The sequence below is a fragment of the Orycteropus afer genome, unplaced genomic scaffold (assembly GCF_000298275.1).
Source record: "Orycteropus afer afer isolate SDZICR_OR568_19922 unplaced genomic scaffold, OryAfe1.0 scaffold00226, whole genome shotgun sequence".
Taxonomy (NCBI): Eukaryota; Metazoa; Chordata; class Mammalia; order Tubulidentata; family Orycteropodidae; genus Orycteropus; species Orycteropus afer.
In genome coordinates, this window is record NW_006921813.1 from 1,560,926 (window position 1) to 1,586,132 (window position 25,207).

Consider the following 25,207-nt stretch of genomic DNA (forward strand, 5'->3'; position numbering starts at 1 on the left):
ATTGGTTTCCCTTTTCTTTGTTGAAGAGGGTCTGTGCAATCCTTCTGCCTAGTCCGCCATCTTGCCCCGCCTCTTCCTCTTTGCTGATTTCTTAATCTATAGTTCTACTGTCTAAATTCTTGGGATATTTTTACTTTAGGCTGACTCAGGATATTTCACTGTGGTGATAACAGATTAGTAATAAAAATACACCAAAAGTTGAGCCATGGGTTTATCCAGTCAACGTTCCATTTATTTGTCTTATGTTTGTTTTTGCAAATATATTAATTTTATTACATGAAAATGGGTACTATTAGTTTCTCTCCTTTTGAATAAAGTAAATTATTTCATGTTGTAAAGTCATTTCATATGTTTTTTTTTTTCCCTAAAACACTGGCTTTTTGGGAAAAACTATGTCGTTGAAGGGACAGGATCTGAGGAGTCAAGTAGCACTTCTTTCTATTGACACTTATGCAAGTTTCAGCATGTTTAGTAAGGTTTATTTTTTCCTGGCAATGACATTTGATTGTTCGAAGTTAAGCTTGTCTTCTGTGAAGTAGCACGGGGCTACATTTAATAGGTTTCAGTACGCATGCTTGATAAGTTTCTGCTTTCACTCAGAGTTGTCACTGGGCAAGAGTTTTTTTGTTGTTGATTTTTGGAAGACTTTATTTGTTTGTTTGTTTTAACCTCAATAAATTACTCTTTATCTTGGGAAGAATTGTTGGTGTCTTGCAGGGCAAATCTTCATTGTCAGGCCTGCCCAATCATTTTAGGATATCATTGTTCTAAATGTTAATAGTGTCTCTGAGGTGCAGTGAGTTACTCAGTATGGCTCTTCTAACCATGGTGTTTTTGTTTTTTTTTTGACTTGCATCAGATTACTGGATGGGACTATGCAAATGTAAGGTGTTTGTGGCCCAGGACTGGATAGCTTGTTGGTAATGTAAGTAAGGTACATGGTACTCTTATAGGGGTGGGACCATGGAAATAAGGTGTATGGAGCCCTGATGTGGGGATTGGTCAGTCTCGTCATTCTGCTAGGCTTAAATTGAGCCCTCCTAGGGTGGAAGCAGGAATCTCAGTGCCATCAAGAGAGAAGACCTGGAGGTGAAGTGGAGTACATCCTTGGACCAGAGATCCCTGAATTGGACTTCCTTAGCAGAGAAGACCTGCAGAGGCAACTCGCTGAAATAATGGCAGCCACAGAACCAAGAGGCACTAGAGAGAGTGGTGAGCTTGCCCAGCCTGTGGAGCAAGAAAGCTGAATGCCTTTGTGCAGGTGGCTTGCTGGTGGAGTGGGGTGCACCTAGTTGCACGTAACGGCAGAACTAAAAGAGTTTTGTCACACTTGTCTGAGCAAGGAAGAGGCCTGGCCAAGAGGCCAAGGGTCAAAGAGAAGCATGCCTGAGGGCATGTGCGGTGAATTGCTTCATGTGGCCCTTCTGGCCATTGTCCTCCATTCTGTGATGTATTGTAATATCCTATTATCCATGCCTATTTGGAGTGGTGTGGTAGTTAAGATCGGGTGTCAACTTGGCTGGGCAGCTGGTAGTAGTTGTTCCGTTTAATGACTGGCAGTCAGCTGTGTGGTGGGATTTGCCTGGAGCAACGGAGTAGCTGCTGATTATTAAAGCCATCCACTCGGGTTATTTCTGTTGGAGCAACACAGGTGGAATGTATCTTGAGTCCTGCCTTGCTAAAGGGTATAACTCAAATCACCACCCTTAACTTCTTTGAGGGTATATCTGTGAATCTCCTGGGAAGGTTCACCCTCCTCTTGCTCCAGTTCTGTGTTTTGGCTCATCTTCATCTCACCGCTGGATTTGGAACAGGAGCCATCATCTGATCTGCTGATTGAGGTTCATCAAGTCCCGAGAATTGGGAGGATCTTCCAGACCCAGTGACAGACCTGGGACTTGCCAGCCTCTACCAGCACTCTGTGAGACAACCCCTTGGGTGTCTGTGAGTTCTGTGAGCCATTACAGCAAAATACAGAACCCTAAGACAGGGCAGATTATTGGGAGGAGAAAGAAGAGGAGAAGTTAATGTCTGAAATGATGGAGTGATGGTAGTTTGGACATTTGGGGTATCTTTAACCTCTGCCTCATGGGGACTGGCTTTGTTCTGATCTTTCCAAGAGAAATTGGTCAAGCAATTGGTGTCAGAAGTGGGATTCACTGCAATGGCCCAGACTCACTGGAATATGTGGTTTTGAGAGAAAGGAGATAAATGGGAAAGTAAGAAACCTTTGGCTTCTGGATGGGATAAAAGATACGCATGGATTGAAGCAGCTCTTTTATTGAGATCAGTCACCCAAGGCAAAAACTATTCATAGGATTTAGGAGAGGTGGATCTAACTCCTGAGGAATTGGCTAGTTGTATGTACATGGAAGCACAGAATGACGAGGAAAAGGTGAGACTTACAATTCCTTGGTTGCTGTTACCAGCAATAGCTACAATGGCAGGGAAAAAGAATGTCGAGCTGGGTTGTAGCACTGAATCAAGCTCAGATCCAGTCCAGTTAGAGCTATGACCACTAGTTTCAGGGTGTACCCAGAAAGGAAAAATTGTGTCAGAACAACAGGCAGTACTGGTACAACCACTGGTCACCAAAAAGGTAGTCTGGGAAGGGAATGGGCAAAGCCAAGAAACTATTGAGAGCAGAGGGTAAAGTGTGAAAGAGCTGCTTCAGTTTGTAGATTGGTATTGTCAGCTTCCTGAGGAACCTTTACTAAAATGGATTTGTGAGAGTGACTAATTTAGGGGTGGTGTCTTTAGTTTTGAATACTGTAGAGTGGAAAAATATGTTTGGATTGATGCAAGACCCACAACTCACTATGGAACAGGCACAAATGTTGATCCAAGATCCATTTACAGGGCAGGTTAACCCAGAGGGGGCAGCCAGTCTGTTTCCAACAGACTTTGTGTATCCTGAGAGGGGAAACTGCCCCTCTCTCCATCTAAATACCCCCTGGAACACTCCAGAGGAAGGAGCTAATGTGCTGCTTATGTAAGCCATGCTGGAAGGCCTTTATGGTGATCAGGATATTCACCCAATGAGAATGCCCCTTACACAGGTCATGGCAGATATGGTAATCAAGGGAGCCCCTTCTACATGGGCACCCCATGTAACTGCTGTTGCAAAACAAAGCAACAATCCAAGAAGCCATGTCAGGTCTTTGAGCACAACTTCTCTGAATGGGTCTTACAAATGCAAGAAGCATAAGAGTGAGTAATAGGAGAATAGAAAGGGGCAATAGGGAAAGAACTTATCTCAGCAGGTTGGATATTTTTCAGTGGTTGTTAAGGAACGGGATGAATATAGCAGACATTGATGGAGTTGAGACAAGGGTGCTGATGTAGCATTACAGGAGATTGGGTGAACCAATGGAAACTCCTTCTGGTCCCCCCACCTTAAGGAGGCCTAGACAAGTTCATTCTACTCACTCCACTCAGGAGGAATTTAATAATGAGAACTCCCACATGAGACCATTTGAAGCAGAGACTCAGCTAATTGATGGGGGGCCCCCAGAAGGGGACCTGAGACCACATGCATATGTGTGGGTAAAATGGACTGGGGGTGGGGAAGAGACCTTGGGACTCATGGGCACAGGAACCCAATGTACCGTCATCCCAAAACCTGAAAGTGAAATGTTGAAGGGACCTAAGTTTAGACTAGGGGGATATGGGGATGCAACAATTGATGGGACTAAGGTGAAAGTTTGGGTGAGAATTGGAAGATTTAAACAGATGTTGTATGAAGTAGTTGCATCTCCCTTACCTGAATGTATTATCAGTATGGATATTGTGTCTAATTGGAGAAATCTCCCTCTACCTGATATTGTAAAACTGAAAGCATCTAAGTCTGCCCTTAGGCCAGTATTGATTGGATATGCTAAATGGGAACCATTGGAATTGCCTGAACCCACTCAGGTTGTTAACTTGAAACGGCATAGGATACCTGGTGGACAGAAGGAAATTAATGCTTTGATTAAAGACATGCTAAAGGCTGGAGTGTTGGTGCCAACAAATTCTCTGTGTAACAGTCCTATATAGCCTGTGAAAAAGACAGATGGCTCATGGAGATTGACAGTAGACTACCGAGGCCTAAATAAAGTAGTACCACCAGTGGCTTCAGCTGTTCCAGACATGGTATTGGTGGTACAGAAAATACAAAAAGCCAAAGGGGACTGGTACTCAGTAATCTTGCAGATGCCTTTTTCTCCATAGTACTCTTGGAAAAGAGTCAGTCACAATTTGCTTTCACATAGGAAGGCTTTTGGTTACACCTTCAGAGTCTTGCCCCAGGGTTATTTAAATTCATCAGCTTACTGTCATGGCTTGGTTAAGAGAGACTTGGACTTGGTGCAGATTTCAAGTATGGTGATACATTACACTGATGACATTATGTTGATATCAAACACAGAAGAACAGGCTAGGGCAGATTTGAAAACAGCAGTGGCCACATGACCAACAGAGGCTGGTTAATAAATCCAGCAAAAATCCAGGGCCTTGCCTAAACAGTGAAATTCTTGGGAATAACTTGGGCAGGAACCACCTGTGACAGTCCCCAGGTAACCAAAAATAAGTTGCTGTCACTACCTTCCCCCAAGACTAAGCAGGAAGCCCAACATTTAATTGGTTTATTTGGATTCTGGAGAACACATATTCCACACCTGGGTGTATTGCTGGCTCCTCTCCATAAAGCCACTAGGAAGAAAAGTACATTTGAATGGGGGCCGGAGCAACAGCAGGCTATGTCTGAAATACAGGAAGCAGTCTCACTGTCCTTGCCTTTAGGTCCTTATAATCCACATGCAGACATAATTTTGGAGGTGTCTCCTGCAAGTGCTCATGCAGACTAGAGCTTATGGCAAAAACCTGAGAATGCTGCCCTATGACGACCACTAGGATTTTGGACTAGAAACTTTCCAGATGCTGCAGCACGATACATGCCATTTGAAAGGCAATTACTTGCCGGCTATTGGGCATTGATTAAGATTGGCTCGATGACAGAAGGGCATAACATTATTATGAGACCTGAAATACCCATAATGTCTTGGGTGGTGCCAAAGAAACATTCTAATAAGGAATGCAGTACCCAAAATAGTTCCATCATAAAACGGAAATGGTTTGTACAACAACAAGCAACAGGAGGGATGCAAGGAGGCACCCATCGTATCCATGAGCAGGTAGCCTCCTTTCCTATAGGTCCTTCCCTGGAACCACCCGAGGACCTGCCAGAACCCATTGCCACATGGACAGAGCCATATGAACAACTATCTATGGATCAACAGAAGGCTGCTTGGTTCACAGATAGCAGCTCCAAGGATACATGGACAACAGCTGACATGGAAAGCTGCTGCATTAAGACCAACAGATGGAAAGACCCTTACTGAAGAAGGTAAAAACAGGTCAGCCCAATGGGCTGAACTGCATGCTGTCTTCTTAGCTGTCGTGGAAGAATTGGGCAATGGGGAGAGCCCATATGTTTGGATTTTCACTGATTCATGGGCAGTCGCCAGTGGCCTGGGTATATGGTCAGGCAAATTGGCGATGGAAAATTGGACTTTTAAGGGGACACCTGTGTGGGGCATTGATCTATGCAAAGCACTCTGGGAGTTCAGAGTACACATTAAAGCCATGTTGATGCTCATCAGAAGAATCCCCTTCCTGGATCAGAAGGGGATTGGAATCAGTAAGTGGATATGTTGGTATGCTCCCTTGAGGTGTCCAGTTGGGTTCATGAGATGAATGGACATGGAGGTGCTGCAGCAATGCATAGATGGGCTGAATCGAGGCACATCCCTCTTGTACCCTCTGAGGTACAAAATACCAATAGGGACTGCTTTGTCTGTCAGCAACAAGGAGGTTTCAGATGGCTATGGGGCAGATTCCGCAGGGAAAATGCCCTGCACATAGCTGGCAAGTCGATTTTATAGGACCAGTGGCTCCAGGTGGGTATAAATGGGTCCTCACAGGAATAGATACTTACTCTGGACTGGGCTTTGCTTATCCTGTGACAGATGCAAATGCCAAAAACACCATTAAAAGATTGGAACAAAAGATACTATATCAATTTGGGCCACCAAGTTATATTTCTTCAGACCAAGGAATGCACTTTACATCCTGTAGGGTGCAGCAGTGGGCCAAATAACATCATATTAAGTGGATGTACCATGTTGCATACTATCCTCAAAGTAATGGTTTGTTAGAGAACTGGAATGGGCAATTGAAACATTTGTTGTCTAAAACTGGGGGAGATAAAGGCCTAAAGGGCTGGCTCACACGCCTTCATGTATGTGTGCTCACACTCAACATGAGGAGGGTGAAGGGAGGCTCACCACTCGACAGATTCCTACGCTTTTCTGGGTCATCTAGGGAAGAAGGGGTGGGGGAGGATGCTGTAGCCACTGCGCAATTCTCCCCCACCTCACCTAACGTTGCTTTCTTCCTGCCAGAAGCTGTGGTCCCTGGACCTGGGATGCAGCTGAGGGTGCCAGAGGCTGGGGTGATCCCTAAGCAAGAAACTATTTCTGCACCCCTGAACCTGTATGCCAGAGTTCCCAAGGGCCTTATGGGATGGATTGCACCTTATCCCCATCTGGCCAAATGGGCTGACAGTGAATACTACTGTCCTGCCCAGTGGTTGAGATAGCCCACTAGTTTTGTACCTGTGTAACCATACCCAGCATGAATGGGAGTGGACTAAGGGGCAAGCGCTTGCTAGACTGATCTTGCTACCAGCAATCTGGATAGGCACAGCAGCTGAACTTGATGTCCCCTCCCAAGGAGACAAAGTCTGGGTAAAAATAAATGATGAATGGAAGGACGGAGAAATAATAGCTGAAGGTAAAGGAATGAATAAATGGGTTATGCAGCAGGGAAAATCCAACATTATGCTGATACCTAAAGATAGACTCAGAGCAAAGGAGTAATATTATCTCAGTTAAATATTATCAGATACTGTAAAGGATGATAATGAGAAAAACTTTGGGATCAAATGGACAAATACAGCAGAGCTGAATGGCTAGAATCTGAATAATCTCACCCTTAGGACTCTTTGCCTTACTGAAAGACTAATTGTTAGTAACCTTGGGACCCATAATATGATTTCGAGGGGCAAATTAATCTTTCAAGTATAGAAGAGCCAGGGGCTACAGTGCAGTGAATTGCTTGATGTGGCCCTTCTAGCCATTGCCCTCCATTCTGTGATGTATTGTAAATCCTATTATCCATGCCTGTTTGGAGTGGTGTGATAGTTAAGATCGGTGTCTGCTTGGTTGGGCAGCTGGTAGTAGTTGTTCCCTATAATGACTGGCAGTCAGCTGTGTGGTGGGATTTGCCTGGAGCAACTGAGTAGCTGCTGATTATTAAAGCCATCCACTCGGGTTATTTCTGTTAGAGCAACACAGGTGGAATGTATCTTGAGTCCTGCCTTGCTGAAGGGTGTAACTCAAATCACCACCCTTAGCTTCCTTGAGGGTATACCTATGAATCTCCTGGGAAGGATCACCCTCCTCTTGCTCCAGTTCTTTGTTTTGGCTCATCTTCATCTCACCCCTGGATTTGGGACAGCAGCCATCATCTGATCTGCTGATCAAACCCTGAGAATTAGGAGGATCCTCCAGACCCAGTCACAGATGTGGGACTTGCCAGCCTGCCAGCCTCTACCAGCACTCTGTGAGACAACCCCTTGGGTGTCTGTGAGCCATTACAGCAAAATACAGAACCCTAAAACAGGACACATTTACTGGGAGAAGGAGGAGGAGGAGTTAATGTCTGAAATGATGGAGTGGCACAGTAGTTTGGACATCTGGGACATCTTTAACCTCCGCCTCATGGGGACTGGCCTCGTGCTGATCTTTCTGAGAGAAATTGTTCAAGCAGCATGGTGGAGGGGAGGCCGTCCTAATCAAAGATTTGTATCCTCAGTGCTTTCCTGAACTTTAATTGTAACCTGTGACCTCCCTAATAAACCCGATAATCGTGAGTATTGTCCGTGAGTTTTGTGTGCCCATTGCAGCAAATTATCGAACCCAGCAGAGAAGTAGTGAGCGCCATGGGAGGGATGGCTGGTGTCAAATGGTGAAAAGGTTGGAAGGTGGCAGCATGTCTGGCCTCAGAAATCAGCCTTGGACTGCTTCTGGTTATTCTGTCTCCCCCTTGTTAAGTTAGAGGAGGTCAGAGGGTTCCCTTCTCTGTGCTTTTTGCACTTGTCTCCATAGTGTCTCAAGACATATGAACAGAAGATAACAACAAAATGGTAAAAAAAAATAAGTGTCTACACTTTCCCAACTACCCCAAGGGCCAGTTTTGTTGCCATCCCTTAAGCAACATCAGTATAAGGGATATGTATAAATAATACATGTTCATTATAGAAAAGTTGGTAGTACAGCAAAGAATAAAGAACAGAAGCATACAGTTTCCCCTTTGAAATTGTCACTGCTAACATTTGTGCCATATTTCCATTCAATTTACTCTGGTAGGTATCATTTTCTTGAAGAAAACTAAAATAAAGATTAAAATCATATTTACTATCTGTTGTTCTATGACTTCATTTGCCACTTAGTCTCCTTGGCCTTACTTTTTCCTTTGAAGAAAGAAAATAAGCTAATAATGAAAGATTGGCCTGGTAAGATTCATGGCAGATTAAAATCTTCTTAATCCAAGATGAACACCCTTGATTACAACAACCATTATTTGAAGAGAACAGATACTGAATTTTTTAATGTGGTTGTCCAATTTACTAGAATTAATGTAAAGGAAATAGTGACACAGGAAAATAGACATGAATACATTCTAAACATGCTTTATATAATAGACAAATTGAAGATCTCCTAAATTGCCCATCAGTATGAACAAGTTCAAATCTGTTATGATGCATAAATATGATAAAATATTATATAACCATGAAATGACATGGAGTTAACACCTATTACAAAAGAAGATGACCACAGTGTATTGTAAAAAAAAAAGATACAAACCTGTTAAGTAGTCCTATATATGTAAGGTGTGGGTATATGTAATTTTATATATGTAGATGTATATACTTCTTTAGGGGCATTGGTGGTTCAGTAGAAGAATTCTTGTCTTCGTATGGGAGAGCCACGTTCACTAGGAGACTGGGTTTACTTCAGGCTAGTGCACCACCCCTCACTCAGTGGAGGCTTGTGGATTGCTGCGCTGTTGAAGAGGTTTAGCAGAACTTCACGACTCAGGTGGACTAGGAAGAAAGCCCTGGCGCTTGACTTCCAAAGATCAGCCCGTGGAAACCTGTGGCTCACAGTAGTGTGGTCCACAGCTCTGTTGTGCGTGAGCTTGCCAAGAAGGGAGGGCCACTTCAGGCGGCCACTAACAACAACAGCAACAACAACAAACCTTCATTTGTCAATTTGTTTTTTCTTTCAGCACTTTCTTGTCTTTTGCTGGTAATCCGATTACATGTATGTTAGGACATTAGTATTTTTTTCCCCACATCTCACTGAAATTTTTTTTTTCCCTTCAAACCTTTTCTCTTTACTTAATTTATTTCTGTCTAGTTTAATAGTTTATATTGCTGTGTCCTCAAATTCACTAATCTTTTCTTCTGTAATGCTTAAAATATTAATCCTATCTAGTGAATTTTTTTATTTCAGATATTTTTCATAACTCTAGAATTTTTATTTTGGTTCATCTTTTCCTTGCTCCTTTCTTATTTTATTTATCCTTTCATTTATTTACTTCATTAATAGTTGCCTACTATTTCACTATCATTGTCTTCTTTTGCTATTATTAACTTGTTTTTACTTGGTCGTACTTCTTTTTCTTCCCTCTTGACGTATTTCATGATTTTCGGTTGGATGCAAGATACTGTGAATTTTATATTCTTTAATGTCTGGAGTTGGCACTCTGTCTTTGATGAGATTAGAGCTGGTCAGCGATTTGATCCTTGAGTGCCTTATTTTATTTTATTCTTTTCCTTTGTTTTTAGGGGGAGAGGTCTAGATTAGCCTTTGTTCTAAAGACAGGTTAGCCCCTCTAAGATGTGTTCCTTTCAAGATTTCTACTAAAGGCCCTTGCAAGCATCTAGGATTCTCCATTCTGTTGGATTGGAACGTGAATGCATCCTAGCCCTGTGTGTGCTTTGGGAACGGTTTAGCTCACACTCCTGGTCATTCTTTAGCTGACCTTGTAGAATTTCCCCTGTGCGTGCACATGGTAGTTTTCAGCTGAACCTCAAGGTTGCCCTTATGCAGATAACAAACTCTTTTCTGCATGGCTCCCTCATCTTCTGAGCTCTGCCCCTCACCTTCCAACTGTCTTCCCCTCCCTGAACTCCAATCTGTTTTCTCAGTTTAGGGAGACTGTTGTGCTCCATGGTTTGCATGAAGAATACTGAGCTGATCATCAGTGTCATCTCATTTGTTTTTTCTCCCGGTCATCTTGGTCTTCCACTATTTATAGTGTCTGAAAACTTGTTTCATGCATTTTGTCCAGTTTTTTAGTTGTTTACAATACAATGGTAAATCTAGTCCCAGTTACTCCGTCATGGCAAGAAGCAGAATTTATGGTCTAATTTTAATAATCACAATGTTAAACACTTCATGTCCGCTATACATCAGCACAATGCTAGTATCCCAGATCCTGTGGATAATAAAACTGTCATATATTCTTACTTTTTATGTTGATTTTCATTACATTTTTGATAGGAGTCCAGTCTTTTTCTTAGGGCTGCTATGTTATGACAAGAGCTCCAAAAATATTTGTTTAATGGAAGGGTGAGTAAATACTCTTTGTAGTAGATGTTCATTCATGCTCTTTTCTTTCTATGAAAGTGTACACAAAGTATTTTTGTGTATTTGGAAAATAGTAAAATACCTTTAGTGTATAACTTAATCTTTGGCTCAGAAGTCCATTTACAAAGATCACAGATGTTTACAGTATACTTATGGATTGAGTAATACACTCACTTCTGCTTTTTGTAATAAAATTTAATTTTAATTATCAGTATATAATGATTTCTACTTCATTGCCATATTTGGTGAAATATTCAAATATCACTTCTTCTTTTTTTTAAGTTTAAATAGACTTTATTTTTTTAGACTAATTTTAGGTTTACAGAAAAATTGCAGAAAGTTCAGAGTTCCAGCACACCCCCTTCTCCACACATTTTCTATTCACATCTTGCATTCTTGTGGTACATTTGTTAGAAATGAATATCGATACATTACCAATTAAAGTCCACATTTTACATTAGGGTTTATTCTTTGTCTGGTATAGGTCTGTGGGTTAGCAAAACACATAATGTCACATATTTACCATTACAGTATCATACAGAAGTTTCACTGCCCTAAAAATCCCGTAGGCTCTACCCGTTCTTCCATGCTTTCCTCCGTGAACTCCTGACAACCACTGATCTTTCTACTCTCTCTAGTTTTGCCTTTCCCAGGACATTTTATAGTTGGACATAGTCTGTAGCTTTTTCAGAGTGATTTCTTCACGTAGCAGTGTGCATTTCAATTCTTCCAAGTCTCTTTCATTTGTTTGTTTTTTCAGATTGATAGCTCATCTTTTTTATCATTGGGAGGCAGGAAACTTGAGCTCTAATTCCAGCTCTGCTAGTTAATTAGCTGCATGACTTGGGTAACTAATCACTTCACCTCTCATGGCCCCAGGTTCCTCATCTCTCAGCCAGGACCCAGAACCTCTAGCCTAGATCAAATATCACTTCTTAAAATACCTTTTATATATCATTTTCTGTACACTTAATTAGATTGAATTAGTGAATTAAACCTGGAAAGATCTGTATGTGAAGAATTGACAGCTTCTTTTATTTTTTAAACCTGGTACTCTGAACTGCATTAAAGACAGTTAAGTGCTTGGCTTCTAACTGAAAGGTCAGCAATTAGAACCCACCAGACTCTGCAGGAGAAAAGACCTGGCAATCTGCTCCTGTAAGGCTTCCAGTCTAGGAAACCCTGTGGGTCAGTTCTACTCTGTCGTACAGGGTCACTGTGAGTCAGAATCTATTCAGAGGCACACGACAGCAATGGTATGAGTTGTATCATACCTTTTACATGTTGACTTTATTGTAGAATGTTCATAAGAATGTCCAGAATTGACAGTAGTGTAGTACAGCAGTTAATAGTATGGCCTCTGATGTCAGACACATTTTTTCCTCTGGTAAAATGAAGATATTTCTACTTACAATACAATACTTTAAATACAATATTGGATTGTATTTAAACTATATATCAGAATGTTTAGCATCAGTAAGCATCAGTATGTAGTAGCTATTTATAGTTATTTAAATTTTTGAAGCAATGCTGGTCATTTCTGTAAATAGAAATCATGACTTAGATTACTGTTAATGAAATTAGGTTTTACCAATACCAGTTGCCATCATGTCATTTCCAGCTATGCATTACAGAATAGAACTGTGCTCCATGAAGTTTTCAAGGCTATCACATTTAGGAAGCACGTTATTATGCCTTTCTTCCAAGGTGCCTTTGGGTGGATTTGAACCACCCTGAAAACTTGTTAGAAAATATTGTTCATTATATTGCATTCTTTGTTTTTTAAATAGTATAATGTAGTAACATTGCATTATTTTCAAAATTTCCTTGCAACATGACCATTCTTTTCCTTTGTTTTAAGATTTCTGGTATGCAGTACATTGTTTTGCTTGGGAATACATGAAATCTTTTTCTTCAATTTAATGCGTATTTAGTGTCCTAACATGTAATTGATTATCAGAAAAAGGATGTGGAGGTCTATTGAGAAAAACACTAAAAGAAAAACTTTTTGAAATAGAATGCGTTGCTACAAAAAGCCTATAATGGATGGATAGAGTGAAAGAAAGAAAAATATTTTACAGTGTAAATGATATATCAGTCACTTTAAGCAAAATGACTTTTCTGAATGTCAGTCCCTTGGAGTGTTGTGTTTATTTGTTTTTCTTTTCATCTTTACCACTATTTTAAAGTTTATAAGGAGAAACTCATTGCCATTGAGTCGATTCCAACACATACTGTGCTTCTAGGACAGAGTAGACGTGCTCCAAAGAGTTTCCAAGGCTGTAAATCCTTAGGAAAGCAGACTGCCAATCTTTTTCCCATAGTGGCTGGTGGTTTTGAACCACTGATCTTTTGGTTGACAGCTGAGCGCTTAACCATAGCACCACCATGGCTCCTTTTTTGTAAAGAGAGTACCTCATTAAATAAAGCATAGGCTTTAAAACCTATCTTAGAGGATTCTTAAAACAGATTAAGATTGATATATTGTAATATTATAATTAATGTGTATATTCAACAAATGATTAATGTACTGCGTGCTGAGGATATACTGGTGAAGCGAACGTGAAAGTTTCTGGTCTTCGGCAGTTTGGCATTCAAATTGAAAAATATGGGTTAAAATTACTCAACTTAAGCTTTAACAGTCTTTCAGATTTAAAATAGAAACTGACTACGCATGTGTATAATGTCTGGGATAGAAGAGGTACTTAGCTCTAATCTTTTGTTTGTCTTATTTTTTTTATTTATAGCGTGCATTTCATATTTTTATATTTCTCAAGTATATGTAAGAATGGGTTAGAATGTTAATGTTCAGATTTTATGAAACTTTAAATTACACATACCTTCAGGATTAGTAAATGTTTGTGTCTTAAATACCTCACATCCAATTAAAGTTTGGGAGGAAAGTATTTAATCCTTTTGCAAATATGCTTGCTTGCTCACCATCAAATAATGTTTATTCATACAGATAAACACGTTAACTTGATGAAGTGAATGAGGTATTTTCTATAGATGATTTTACTGACAGGTTTATTTCTTCTGTCTCAGCAGGTATATTCCATGCTAGACATCAAATTTTCATCATACTGTTGTTTCTACAATGAGTTGCTTGTCTTGAACAGAGCTCTGTATGAAAGGAGTCCTTTCTTCCATCCTTTCGGACAAAAAGACTTTTAATGTACTGTTAATTTTTATAAGTGGATTTAGGTTCTTTTCATTTTTATTACAATTAGATAATGTATCCTGTGATGTATTTTCTATCCTTAAAAACATCAAGCCATGGAAGATACTCAGAAATATAAAAACCAGGGCAATTTCTATCTTTAGAGTTCTGAGATTGTCCAGGTCCCCAATTAGAGACATTATTACTAATAATGTCCTTACAACCTCAGAGATTAAATATGCATCCAAGTCAATAACAACAACAAAAAACATATGTAGGCCAAACCACAAAACTATTACCATTACACTGTATTTCAGTTACAGACCATCTGTGAAACTGAGTGGAGTCAAAGTTCAGCCTGCATCTTTGGTTGAAGACAAATAAGTAAACATGATAACTCAGTTCCTTAAGAACTGAATAGGATGAAAGCTCAACTATTCTCCCACCCTGGTTAAGACAGATAGGACCCTAGTTGGAGACAAATAAGCAAACATAATAATTCAGTTTCTTAAGAACTGAGTGGAACAAAAAGTCAGTTTACACATTCTTTCCATGTTGTCCCCCTAGAAACAGGTGATAAGCATGTTAATATGTCTCAGGAGACAACTTGAAAATTAACCTTGGCCCGCAGACATGCGCAGTGAGACAAACAGGAACAAAGTTGCTGGGAACTGACATTCTCCCCTCTGCCAAAGCCCCAATAAGCTGATGACAGGAAGCTGGTGTGACTCATCCTGTGCGCAAGCGCACTGCATTAAAAAACGACTGTCTATTTAAACTGAGGTGAAGGAAATTTCAGCCAATCGTCAGCTAATTCACACCCAAATTTCTGAAGTTTTTTATAGATGTGTATAATCCCCTCTCCTGAAACCTACAAACCTGTGACTCCATCTGGATTCAGGGAGTCAGATTTGGGTACGGGCCCCTGTCTCCTCGCATTGCCTCTTTGCAATAAATTATTTTCTCTCCTCTTAATCACTCGGTGCATAAACTGTTTCGGCCTGACTGCACACTGGGCAGGGACCCATTTTTGGTCCGATTTCATCTGTGTTAAGATTAACTTTTAAAGGAAAAGAAGTTGCTTTTGTTTATATTTGTGTTCTGAGAGAGTATGGTAATGGTTGTGATAGTGAGGTGGAAATGATTTAAATTTTGCTTCAAAAGGGAGGGTGATCCATCTATTTTTGTTGTGAGCAAAAATAAAAGTAATTAAGAATAGCAATTAGAAACTGAGAAGTAAACTTTGACGTAGGAATGAATCACTTGTATATTAACAACAACAAAAAAACATAGTACGTTATATGCATGTCTACTTAACGGTTATGTCTTGAGATGGCTGCCACTAAAACTGAGGTGGGTCTGGGGATCGACCCCATTTCTTCATTATCTGGATTGTTAGCTATGCTAAATAGTCTGTAAGGAGCTCTGCTGGCTCATTGCCTACAGCATTTAACTGCATACTAGAAGGTTGGAGATTCAGACCCACCAGCCGTTCTATAGAAGGAAGATGGGGCATTCTACTTGCATAAAGATTTACTGCATCAGAAACCCAAAAGAGGTCGCTAGGAGTTGGAATCGACTTGATGGCAGTGAGTTTAATATAGTCTCTGGAGTTAAAAGAATTTTCCAAGCTTAGAATTGATAGGACAAAAAAAAATCATAAATAATAGTTTTCAGTAAATAATTTTTAAATTTCTGTTTTAAAACAATATTCAGATATTAAAAGTGTGGAAAATATTTGAAACTGGTAAGTTTATTATTGAAAGAGTGCATGTGATGCTTTAAAAACAAGAAATGCAACAAAAACGTTTAAAGAATAGACCTGGATGACTCACAAAGGGCGGGGCATTCAATCACAGTTTTAAGAAAAAGGAGCTAAAACAGGCATAGAATGCAGACAATTGAAGAAAACTATGACTGGTTGAAAAAGAGAAGAGTAGTTCAACCATGCTTTGAAAGGGAAGGGTACATCCTAAAACCTAGCGAACAAATGGAGAAGGGACCAGGACAACTTACAAAAAGTATGAGTGGTTAAAAGAAAAAGAACCTTTGGTCGCATTTGTGATTAAAGCAGTGAATATTTAAGGTGGGATATTTGCTTCTAAAATTAGTGTCTGTCTTTGGTGTTGCTGTGGTTAAAACATTCAGCTGCTAACCAGATGGAGGTTCAAATCTACCAGCCACTCCTTGGGAGAAAGATGTGGCAGTCTGCTGCCCTAAAGTCATAAAGTCGTACAGCCTTGGAAACCCTAAGGGGCATTTTACCCTGTGCTTTGTGATCACTATGAGTCAGAATCAACGGCAATGGGTTTTGGGGGGGGGGGGGTTTGTTTAGGAGTGATCTGCAGTGCTAGCTGTAAGCAGTATGAACCCCATGCCTTTAGACAGTGTGAATCTGTACAACACACACGGAACACCTTTTTTCTTTAATACTTAAAACCAAAAAAAAATCCACTGCCATTGAGTCGATTCCGACTCATAGTGACCCCCATTTCTGAGGGTTTCTGAGGCAGCAGCTCTTTACGGAAGTCTTCCTCCTGCGGAATAGCTGGTGGGTTTGAACCACCAACCTTCTCTTTAGTAGTCAAATGTCTTAGGCACTGTGCTACCAGAGCTCCTTACCTAAAATAAAGCAAACCCTTAAATTTGATATGTGTAAATAAATACATTAACTAACATAAACTTCAAGCTCTGTGACGTGAAATTGCCTTAAAAGCCTATGTATTTTTTTTAAATGTTCATTCAGATGATCCTACAAAATTAAAAATACACACAGTAGATAAGTGACTGTGTATTATGTGAATATTAATACATTTTTTAAAGAGGATTTTATCAGGCAGACGTAATTGACTTGGGAATCCTACAAGTAAGTCTAGCAGATTCCAAGCTATGTTATAAAGCTGTAGTAAATAAAACAGTGATAGACAAATAGAGTAGTGAAGCAGGAAGGCAGTGTTCAGAATTGGACCCCCTTTTATACTTGGAAACTTAATGTATGGTAATGAATTGTAACAATGGCATTTACATCTTTGGAGCAGAATGAAGTATCCTTTCATTAATTTATCTGTTCAGAAAATGTTTATTGAGGACCTATTACATGGAAGTACTGTCCTAGCTACCAGGGATACATCTGCAGTCCAAGTGGGCTAAAACCCCAGTCATCACGGACTTTAAATTTTAGTTGGAATGCAGACAGATGGTAATAATAGAAGGTGTTTAAGTGCTGAAGAGGGAACTAGAACAGGGAAAAGTATGATTCCATTTTGGGGAAAAATGTTATATCCCCACTTTATAATTTATAGACAACTGCCATAGGTAGTTGACTTACTAAAATGCAAATGACCCAATAGGAAATTTGGCAGATGAACTTTGTGTGTGTGTGTGTGTGTGTATGTGTGTGTGTGTTAAAAAAAGTTTACGACTAAATGTTAAAGCGTTTGTACTAGTCAACCCAGAGCTTCTATAAATGTAGGAAAATGATTTATTCAGGTCACGGCCTATCTCAGGATACAATGTCACTGCCTATCCAACAACCAACTACTGTCCCGTTGAACTGCAACTCATGGCAGCCTGACGTGTGTTATAGTAGTCTGCTTCAGTGAAGATTTACAGCCTTAGAAATCCTATGGGGCAGTTCTCTGTCCTCTCGGGTCACAAGGCACAACACTTTAAGTATTCAGTCATTGAAAAGGCTGTTAAAATGAAATTGTTCAAAATCACCTTTTTCTTTTCTTTGTAGGTCGTTTGTATGCGATGCAAACTGGAATGAAGATTGATAGTAAAACTCCAGAATGTCGTAAATTTTTATCAAAACTAATGGATCAGTTAGAAGCTGTAAGTTAAGCGTTGATCATTTATTTTCTGACTAATGTTTAAAATGCCAGTTTATTTTAGTTGTATGTGAATGTATGTGTTGTGGTTTTAGTTCTTCCCTTGACAGCAATCTGCAGGATCGGTATAGCTGAGGAAAAGGAAAAGTTGGTTGTTAATTTACGTTACACTGCTAGGGGAGTAGGAGCTCTGATGGCGTAGTGCTTAAGGCCCTTGACTGCTAACCAGAAGGCTGGCGGTTCAAACCCACCAGCCACTCCTCGGAAGGAAAGTTGAGCAATCTATTTCCATAGGGATACCGCCTTGGAAACCCAAGGAGGGGTTGCTATGAATCCGGTCCGACTCAACAGCACATGACAACAGCTAGGGGAGTTGTAAGCAAAAATTAAGTAGGTTCAAATATTTTTATATCCTTAATCTTGTTCCATTTTACTATAGATGGCTCTACAGTCATCCTTTAATAAGTGACAAATCCTTTCTAACCTTCTCTCAAGCAGTCACTTGGATGATTGATTTAAGAGTTCTTAAATAGCTCTTGATAAAGGAATTGACTGTTTATTAAAGTGACAGGAAAATAACGCAGATTACTTGTCCTCTGATGTTTCTCCCTTTCTTAAACTCAAGTGAAGGTACTCTTATGGTCCGGACATTCTCCCTCCCTGCAAGAGTGTGCTGGTAGGTGACTTAGGCCCTCACCTTCTTGAACTGTGATGCACGGGGCACTGCAGAGGGGCCCATTCAGGACAAATTCAGTAGGTTGGATTGGTGTCACTGTGTCAGGAAGGCAGTGCCAGCCACAGTAGTTTTACTTCCTCATCAGAGCTCTGCTCACTGCTGCCTGTGCCCAGCCCTCCCATTTCTCTTTTAAGAAAGGTAAGGTCTAAACCCCAAAACTTGCTGATGTCAAGTTGATTCCAGCTAATAGCTACCCTCTAGGCCAGAGTAGAAGGCTCCAGAGGGTTTCCAAGGCTGTCAATCTTTACAAAAGCAGACAGCCATATCTTTCTCTTGTGGGGCTGCTGAATGGGTTTGAACCACTGACCTTTCAGTTAGCAGCTGAGCGATTAACCCCTGTTCGATCAGGGCTTCTCAGGTTAAGGTCTGTTGTTGTTGTTGTTGTTATGTGCCGTCAAGTCAGCCCTGACTCATAGCGACCCCTCCTTGGGTTTCCGAGGCAGTATCACTATGGAAGTAGGATTGCCCAACCTTCCTTCCGAGGAGTGGCTGGTGGGTTTGAACCACCAGCCTTCTGGTTAGCAGTCAAGTGCCTTAGCCACTACGCTACCAGAGCTCCCAGGTTAAGGTCTACTCCTCATTAATTTATTTCCTCCAAGGATGTTACATTAATACCTGTGGTTACTTTTCCTTGCTTATTTAGTGATGTGACCTGTTTAGGGGAGTGAAAAGCCTAAGTATTTGTTGGATCAGTTGCATTACCTTGCTTAGAGAGACATTTGGGAGCCCTGGTGGAGTAGTGCCTAAGACATTCACCTGTTAACCAGAAGGTTGGCAGTTCAAACCCACCAGCCACTCCAGGGAAGGAAGGCTGGGCAATTGACTTCCGTAAAGATTTACCACCTCAGAAACCTAATGGGGGTGTTGCTATGAATCAGAATCTGCTTGATGGCAATGAGTTTGGTGAGATGACTAAATGTTAAAGTGTTTATACTGGTCAACCCAGAGCTTCTATAAATGTAGGGAAGTGATTTATTCAGGTCATAGCCTATCTCAAGATACAATGGCACTGCCCAGTTCTGTCAAGCAGCCATGGCTATAGAGTTCTAACTTGGTGTAGGTCTCAAGCCTACTGGCTCAGGGCCCTTGTGTCCTATTACTGTTGACCACCGAAGGTGGGCTTGGTGGCATCATGGCATCACTGACAGAAACTCCGCTGCCCTTGGAACCTCTCTGGCCCTATACTTCTGCAGATGCAGGATAAATTCAATTATTCTTTTTTTGGGAGGTGAGAGTGGTGGTAGGAGGGGGAATATGTTTCACAAATGACAATAGGTTCCAACTCTAACACATTTTAAAAAGGATATCTCTTTATTATTTTCATAGTATAGTAATAACAGCCAAGCTAATTTGGTAAGACAATGCTCAGACAGTTCTTTATTGTGATTGTTGTTAAGTGCCTTTATTGTGGTTGTTGTTAAGTGCCGTCGAGTCATCTCCAATTCATAGCGACCCCTCCTTGGGTTTCTGAGGCGGTATCACTATGGAAGTAGATAGCCCAACCTTCCTTCCTAGGAGTGGCTGGTGGGTTTGAGCCACCAGAGCTCCTATAATAATGTGTAAACTCCCATATATATAAAAGGACTCTTCAGGCGTTCATTATTACCTAAAATTAGCAACAAACGGAAAGTATATCCTGGTGAGAGCACATTTGTATGTGCTACAATTCATGTGGTTATGTTTTTGCTGCCAACTCTGTTGTGTTCAAGATGAGATTGCATGCTCCTACTGAAAAATTTTCCAGAATTCAGTCTGCCTTTACAACTTTTTCACAATAAACTACTGTTAAAGCTGATTTTTTTCTTTCTTTTATTTAAATTCTGACATTAAGTCTCTTTGGACCTGAAATTATTCTGTTGTAATCGTGAGCATGTTACTTAGTTTGCCAATTTTATGAGAAATCCAGAGGCTTTTTTAATTTAACTTTTTACTTTATAATTCTCGCAGTCGTCATCTTGTTCCAATAAGACAGTCTCAGTAAAATGTCAGAACTCAAGTTTGCTGTTTTAAAAAAGACTTTAAATTATTATAGTTGGGATTCACAAATTGAAATTGTAAGTTGTGTTGATTTGAGGTATATATTTGTCTAAATGTAAAAAGGTGCCATAATCTAATCTGATTCCTGAGTTTGTCGTTTTGTATCTTAGAGTTAGAACTCTTTTTTACACAGTGTGTTCTGAGAGATATTTTAGGAAGTAATGAGTTTTATGTATATATATATGTATATTTAATAGAAGAAACTGAAATAGGAAACAGAAGTTTTAACTATATATGATTAGGAAGAATTTCCTATTCCACTTTTAGGTTATCTGATCATGCATTGGATAATACTCCATTATTTCAAAACACTTGTGTGATGTGTCACACGGACACTTGAGAACACTCTCTTTTTATTCTTGGCTATTTTGATTTTTAGCACTAATTTGTATTTTTGCATTACCTTAATTGTATTTCTACCAAGTTTTTTAAACATTGGATTTTGTTTTAAGTACAGTAGGCTTAGACATAGCGTCTCTCTTTTTGACAGATTTTGGTGACACATCTTTTACTGAAATGAATGTAAAACAGTTTAAAGTGATTATTAGGATGATTTGTGCTCAAGCAGATGGTTCTGTAAGTCCAAAACCATAAGCCTTGTATCTGATTTTATTTTAGCTTAAGAAACAGTTGGGTGATAATGAAGCTATTACTCAAGAAATAGTTGGTTCTGCTCATTTGGAAAATTATGCTTTGAAAATGTTTTTGTATGCAGACAATGAAGATCGTGCTGGGCGATTCCACAAGTAAGTAAAGAAAGAAGATGTAAGTTCAGTTACTTTATAGCCAAAATTATTACCCAGTTTTCTGTAGAACTTTTTCTGACTCCCTGATTAAAATTTAGATGTATTTTTTCCAAAATTATTTGTGCCTCAGAATGATTTTGGGTTATAAGTTCAATCACTTATTTTTAGCGAAAACAGCTGGAAGAAGTAGTTTGGGATGGATTTATTCTCACAGTAAATATACTTTATCTAATTAGCTATTCTTTCACATTAGTAAACTCTTAAGAGTTGACTTTTGCCAAAATCACAGCCTGGTTCAATGATGTTGACATAGTATTTCTCCCCACCAATTAATTACTGATTTTTTTTCCATTATAATAATTACATGCAAAGAAATGAGTTGTAGCTTGATAATATACTATACCTAAATTTTCTAAAATAAAAAGCTTACATTAATTACTTATTGTAGCATAGACTACTTTTGTAAACATTAGAATCTTTTTATAGCTGTATGAACAGCACCACCACAACAACATGACTGATTCTGCATTTTAATGTTTTTTCATTTAAACAAGACGAGCTCTCTTTTCTCTTCCAGAAACATGATCAAGTCCTTCTATACTGCAAGTCTTTTAATAGATGTCATAACAGTATTTGGAGAACTCACTGATGAAGTGAGTGCACATTCTTTATTGTCTTATTTGCTGAAAATCAGAAATGCTGCTGTTTATCAGTTTTGTTATTGCATTGTTTAGTAAGAGTGGCATCTTTGTTAGAAATATAATGCAAACCACAAATGTGATTTAAAATATTCCCATATTTAAAAAAGAAAAAGTGATTTTATTTTTAACTATATAATTTAATTGTTATACTAAGTTCTATAGATTCAGCATATATTTTATATCCTCGGCATTTGTGTGGTTACTGTATTGGATCGCACAGGTTTAGAGATTACTTTTATTAAGTGTTCAGACGTTGCCAGTCGTGTATAGTATTCAATTTCTATACTGTTAGTTGGTAACCAGAGCGGAGGTAGACTTTTCAGGACTGATTTTTCCTATTTCATTTTCAGTCAGAAGTATTATTATTTATGACTTGTTTCTGTTGTAACACTGTTGTTGCTATTATGTGCCGTTGAATTGGTTCCAACTCAGTTACCCTGTGTACCACAGAACGAAGCACTGCTCAGTCCTGCAGCATACTCCCAATCCTTGCTCTACTTGAGTGCGTTGTTGCAGCTGCTGTGTCATTCTAGCTTGTTGAGGATCTTCCTCTTTTTCACTGACACCCTCCTTTACCAAGCATGATACCCTTTTCCGGGGTCTGGCCCTCCTGATGAGGAGCTCTGGTGTTGTAGTGGTTAAGCATTTGACTGCTAACTGAAAGGTCAGTGATTGAAGCCCACCACCTACTCCAAGGAGAAAAGTGAGGCAGTCTGCTTCTGTAAAGATACACAACCTTGGAAGCCCAATGGGGTCACTGTGAGTCAGAATTGACTTGATGGCAGTGAGTTTGCTTTTTTAAGTTTGGCCCTCCTGATACATTGTTGTTGTTATGTGCTGTCAAGTTGTCCCCGACTCACAGTAACCTTATATACAACAGAACAAAACACCTCCTGGTCCTGAGCCATCTTTCTGGTAGATAACATGTCCAAAGTATGGGAGACGAAGCCTTGCCATCCTCACTTCTAAGGGGTATTCTTCTACACTTCTTCCAAGACAGCTGTGTTCATTATTTTGGCAGTCCAAGGTATATTCAATATTCTTCACCAACATCACATTTCAAAGGCATCAGTTCTTCAGTCTTCTTTATTTATTTTCCAGCTTTTGCATGCATACAAGGTGATTGAAAATACCATGCGTGGGTCATGCACTTCACTCCTCAAAGTGACATCTTTGCATGTTAACACTTTAAAGAGATCATATGCCACAGATTGGCCCAGTGCAATATGTTGTTTGATTTCCTGACTGCTGCCTCTATAGGCATTGATTGTGGATCTATGTAAAATGAAATCCTTGACTTGTCAGTATTTTCTCTGTTTATCATGATGCTGCTTATTGGTCCCATTACAAGGATTTTTGTTTTCTTTATGGTGAGGTATAATCCATACTGGAAACTGTAGTCTTTTATCGTTGTCAGTAAGTGCTTTGAGTCCTCTTCACTTTAAACAGGCAAGGTTCTTTCATCAGCATATTCCAAGTTGTTAATGACTCTTCTTCCAATCCTGATGCCATATACTTCTTTCATATAGTCCCAGCTTCTTGGATTATTTGCTCAGCATACAGATTGAGTAAGTATGGTGTAAGGATACAACCCTGACACACACCTTTCCTGATTTCACACCATGCAGTGTCCCCTTGTTCTGTATGAGTAAACTGCTTCTTGCATTATATATAGATTATACATGACTACAATTAAGTGTTCTGGAACTTCCATTCTTTGCAATGTTATCCATGATTTGTTATATTCCACACAGTTGAATGCCTTTGCATAGTCAGTAAAACACAGCTAAACATCTTTCTGGTATTCTCTTTCAGCCCGGGTCCACCTGACATCAGCATTGATAATCCTTCACTCCATGTCGTCTTCTAAATCAGCTTGACTTGCTGGCAGTTCGCTGTCTGTGTACTACTGCACCCATTTTTGAAATATCTTCAGCAAAATTTTACTTGCGTGGGACATTAATAATATTGTTCAATAATTTGAACATTCTGTTGTATCTCCTTTTTTGAAATGGGCATAAACGTGGATCTCTTACAGTCAACTGGCCAAGTAGCTGTTTTCCAAATTTCTTGGCATAACTAAGTGAGCACTTAAAGCGTTGCATCTCTTTTTTGAAATATCTCAATGAGTATTATTTCAGTTCCTGGAGCCTTGTTTTTCGCCAGTGCCTTCCTTGCAACTTGGGTGCTCTGGTGGCATAGTGCCTAAGGCATTTGACTGCTAACCAGAAGGCTAGCAGTTCAAAACCACCAGCCCCTCCTCAGAAGGAAGGTTGGGCAGTCTACTTCCATAGTGGTACTGCCTCAGAAACCCAAGGAGTGGTCGCTATGAGTCAGATCTGACTTGATGGCAGTGAGTTTTGTTTTGAGTTTTTCCTCGCAACTTGGACTTCTTTTTTCTGTACCATTGGTTCTTTATTCTATTGTTGTTGTTCTTGTTATGTGCCATCGAGTCGAACCCAACTCATAATGACCCCTCCTTGGGTTGCCAAGGCAATATCACTACAGAAGTAGATTGCCCAACCTTCCTTCCGAGGAGTGGCTGGTGGGTTTGAACCGCCAGCCTCTGGTTAGCAGTCAAGTGCCTTAGGCACTATGCTACCAGAGCTCCCTCTTTATTCTGTTATACCTCCTGAATTTGTTGAATGTTGACCAATTCTTTTTAGTACAGTGACTCTGTGTATTCCTTCCATCTTCTCTTGCTTGGTAGATCATTCTGTATTTCCCAAAGAATCCCTAAGTCTTGCAGCTTGAAGCTTGAATGTTTTCTTCAGTTCCTTCAGCCTGACTGAGAATTGCTCAGCATTGTGTTCTTTTTTTGATTTTCTAACTCTAGGTCTTGATCCATTTCATTATATTACTTTACTTTGTCTTCTCAAACCTCCCTTGAAATCTTCTGTTCATCTCATTTTACTTCATCATTTCTTCCTTTTGCATTGTTACTATTGTTAGGTGCTGTTGAGCTGACTCCATCTCATAGCAGCTGTGGACAACAGAACAAATCTCTGCCTGGTCCTGCTCCAGCCTCACAGTCCTTGCCATAACTGAGCCCATCATTGCAGCTACTGTGTCAGCCCATCTCATTGAATGCCTTCCCCTCTTTCGCTGATCTTCCACTTTACCAAGAATGAGATCCTTCTCCAGGGAATGGTCCCTTCTGACAGCATGACCAAAGTAGGTAAGACAAAGTCTGTCTACTCTTGCCTCCAAGGAGCATTCCAGCTGCACTTCTTCCAG

The 25,207-nt window shown here is 39.9% G+C and overlaps 1 protein-coding gene across 1 annotated transcript in view; it reads left to right on the forward strand.

Moving 5' to 3' along the window:
* The window catches only part of VTA1 (vesicle trafficking 1), an 85,931-nt gene that overhangs the window by 21,327 nt on the left and 39,397 nt on the right, over positions 1-25,207 (forward strand). The window contains exons 2-4 of the mRNA XM_007948812.1: positions 17,660-17,754; positions 21,142-21,269; positions 21,847-21,922. Coding sequence (XP_007947003.1) covers positions 17,660-17,754; positions 21,142-21,269; positions 21,847-21,922 — 299 coding nt within the window. The remainder of the gene's footprint in view (positions 1-17,659; positions 17,755-21,141; positions 21,270-21,846; positions 21,923-25,207) is intronic.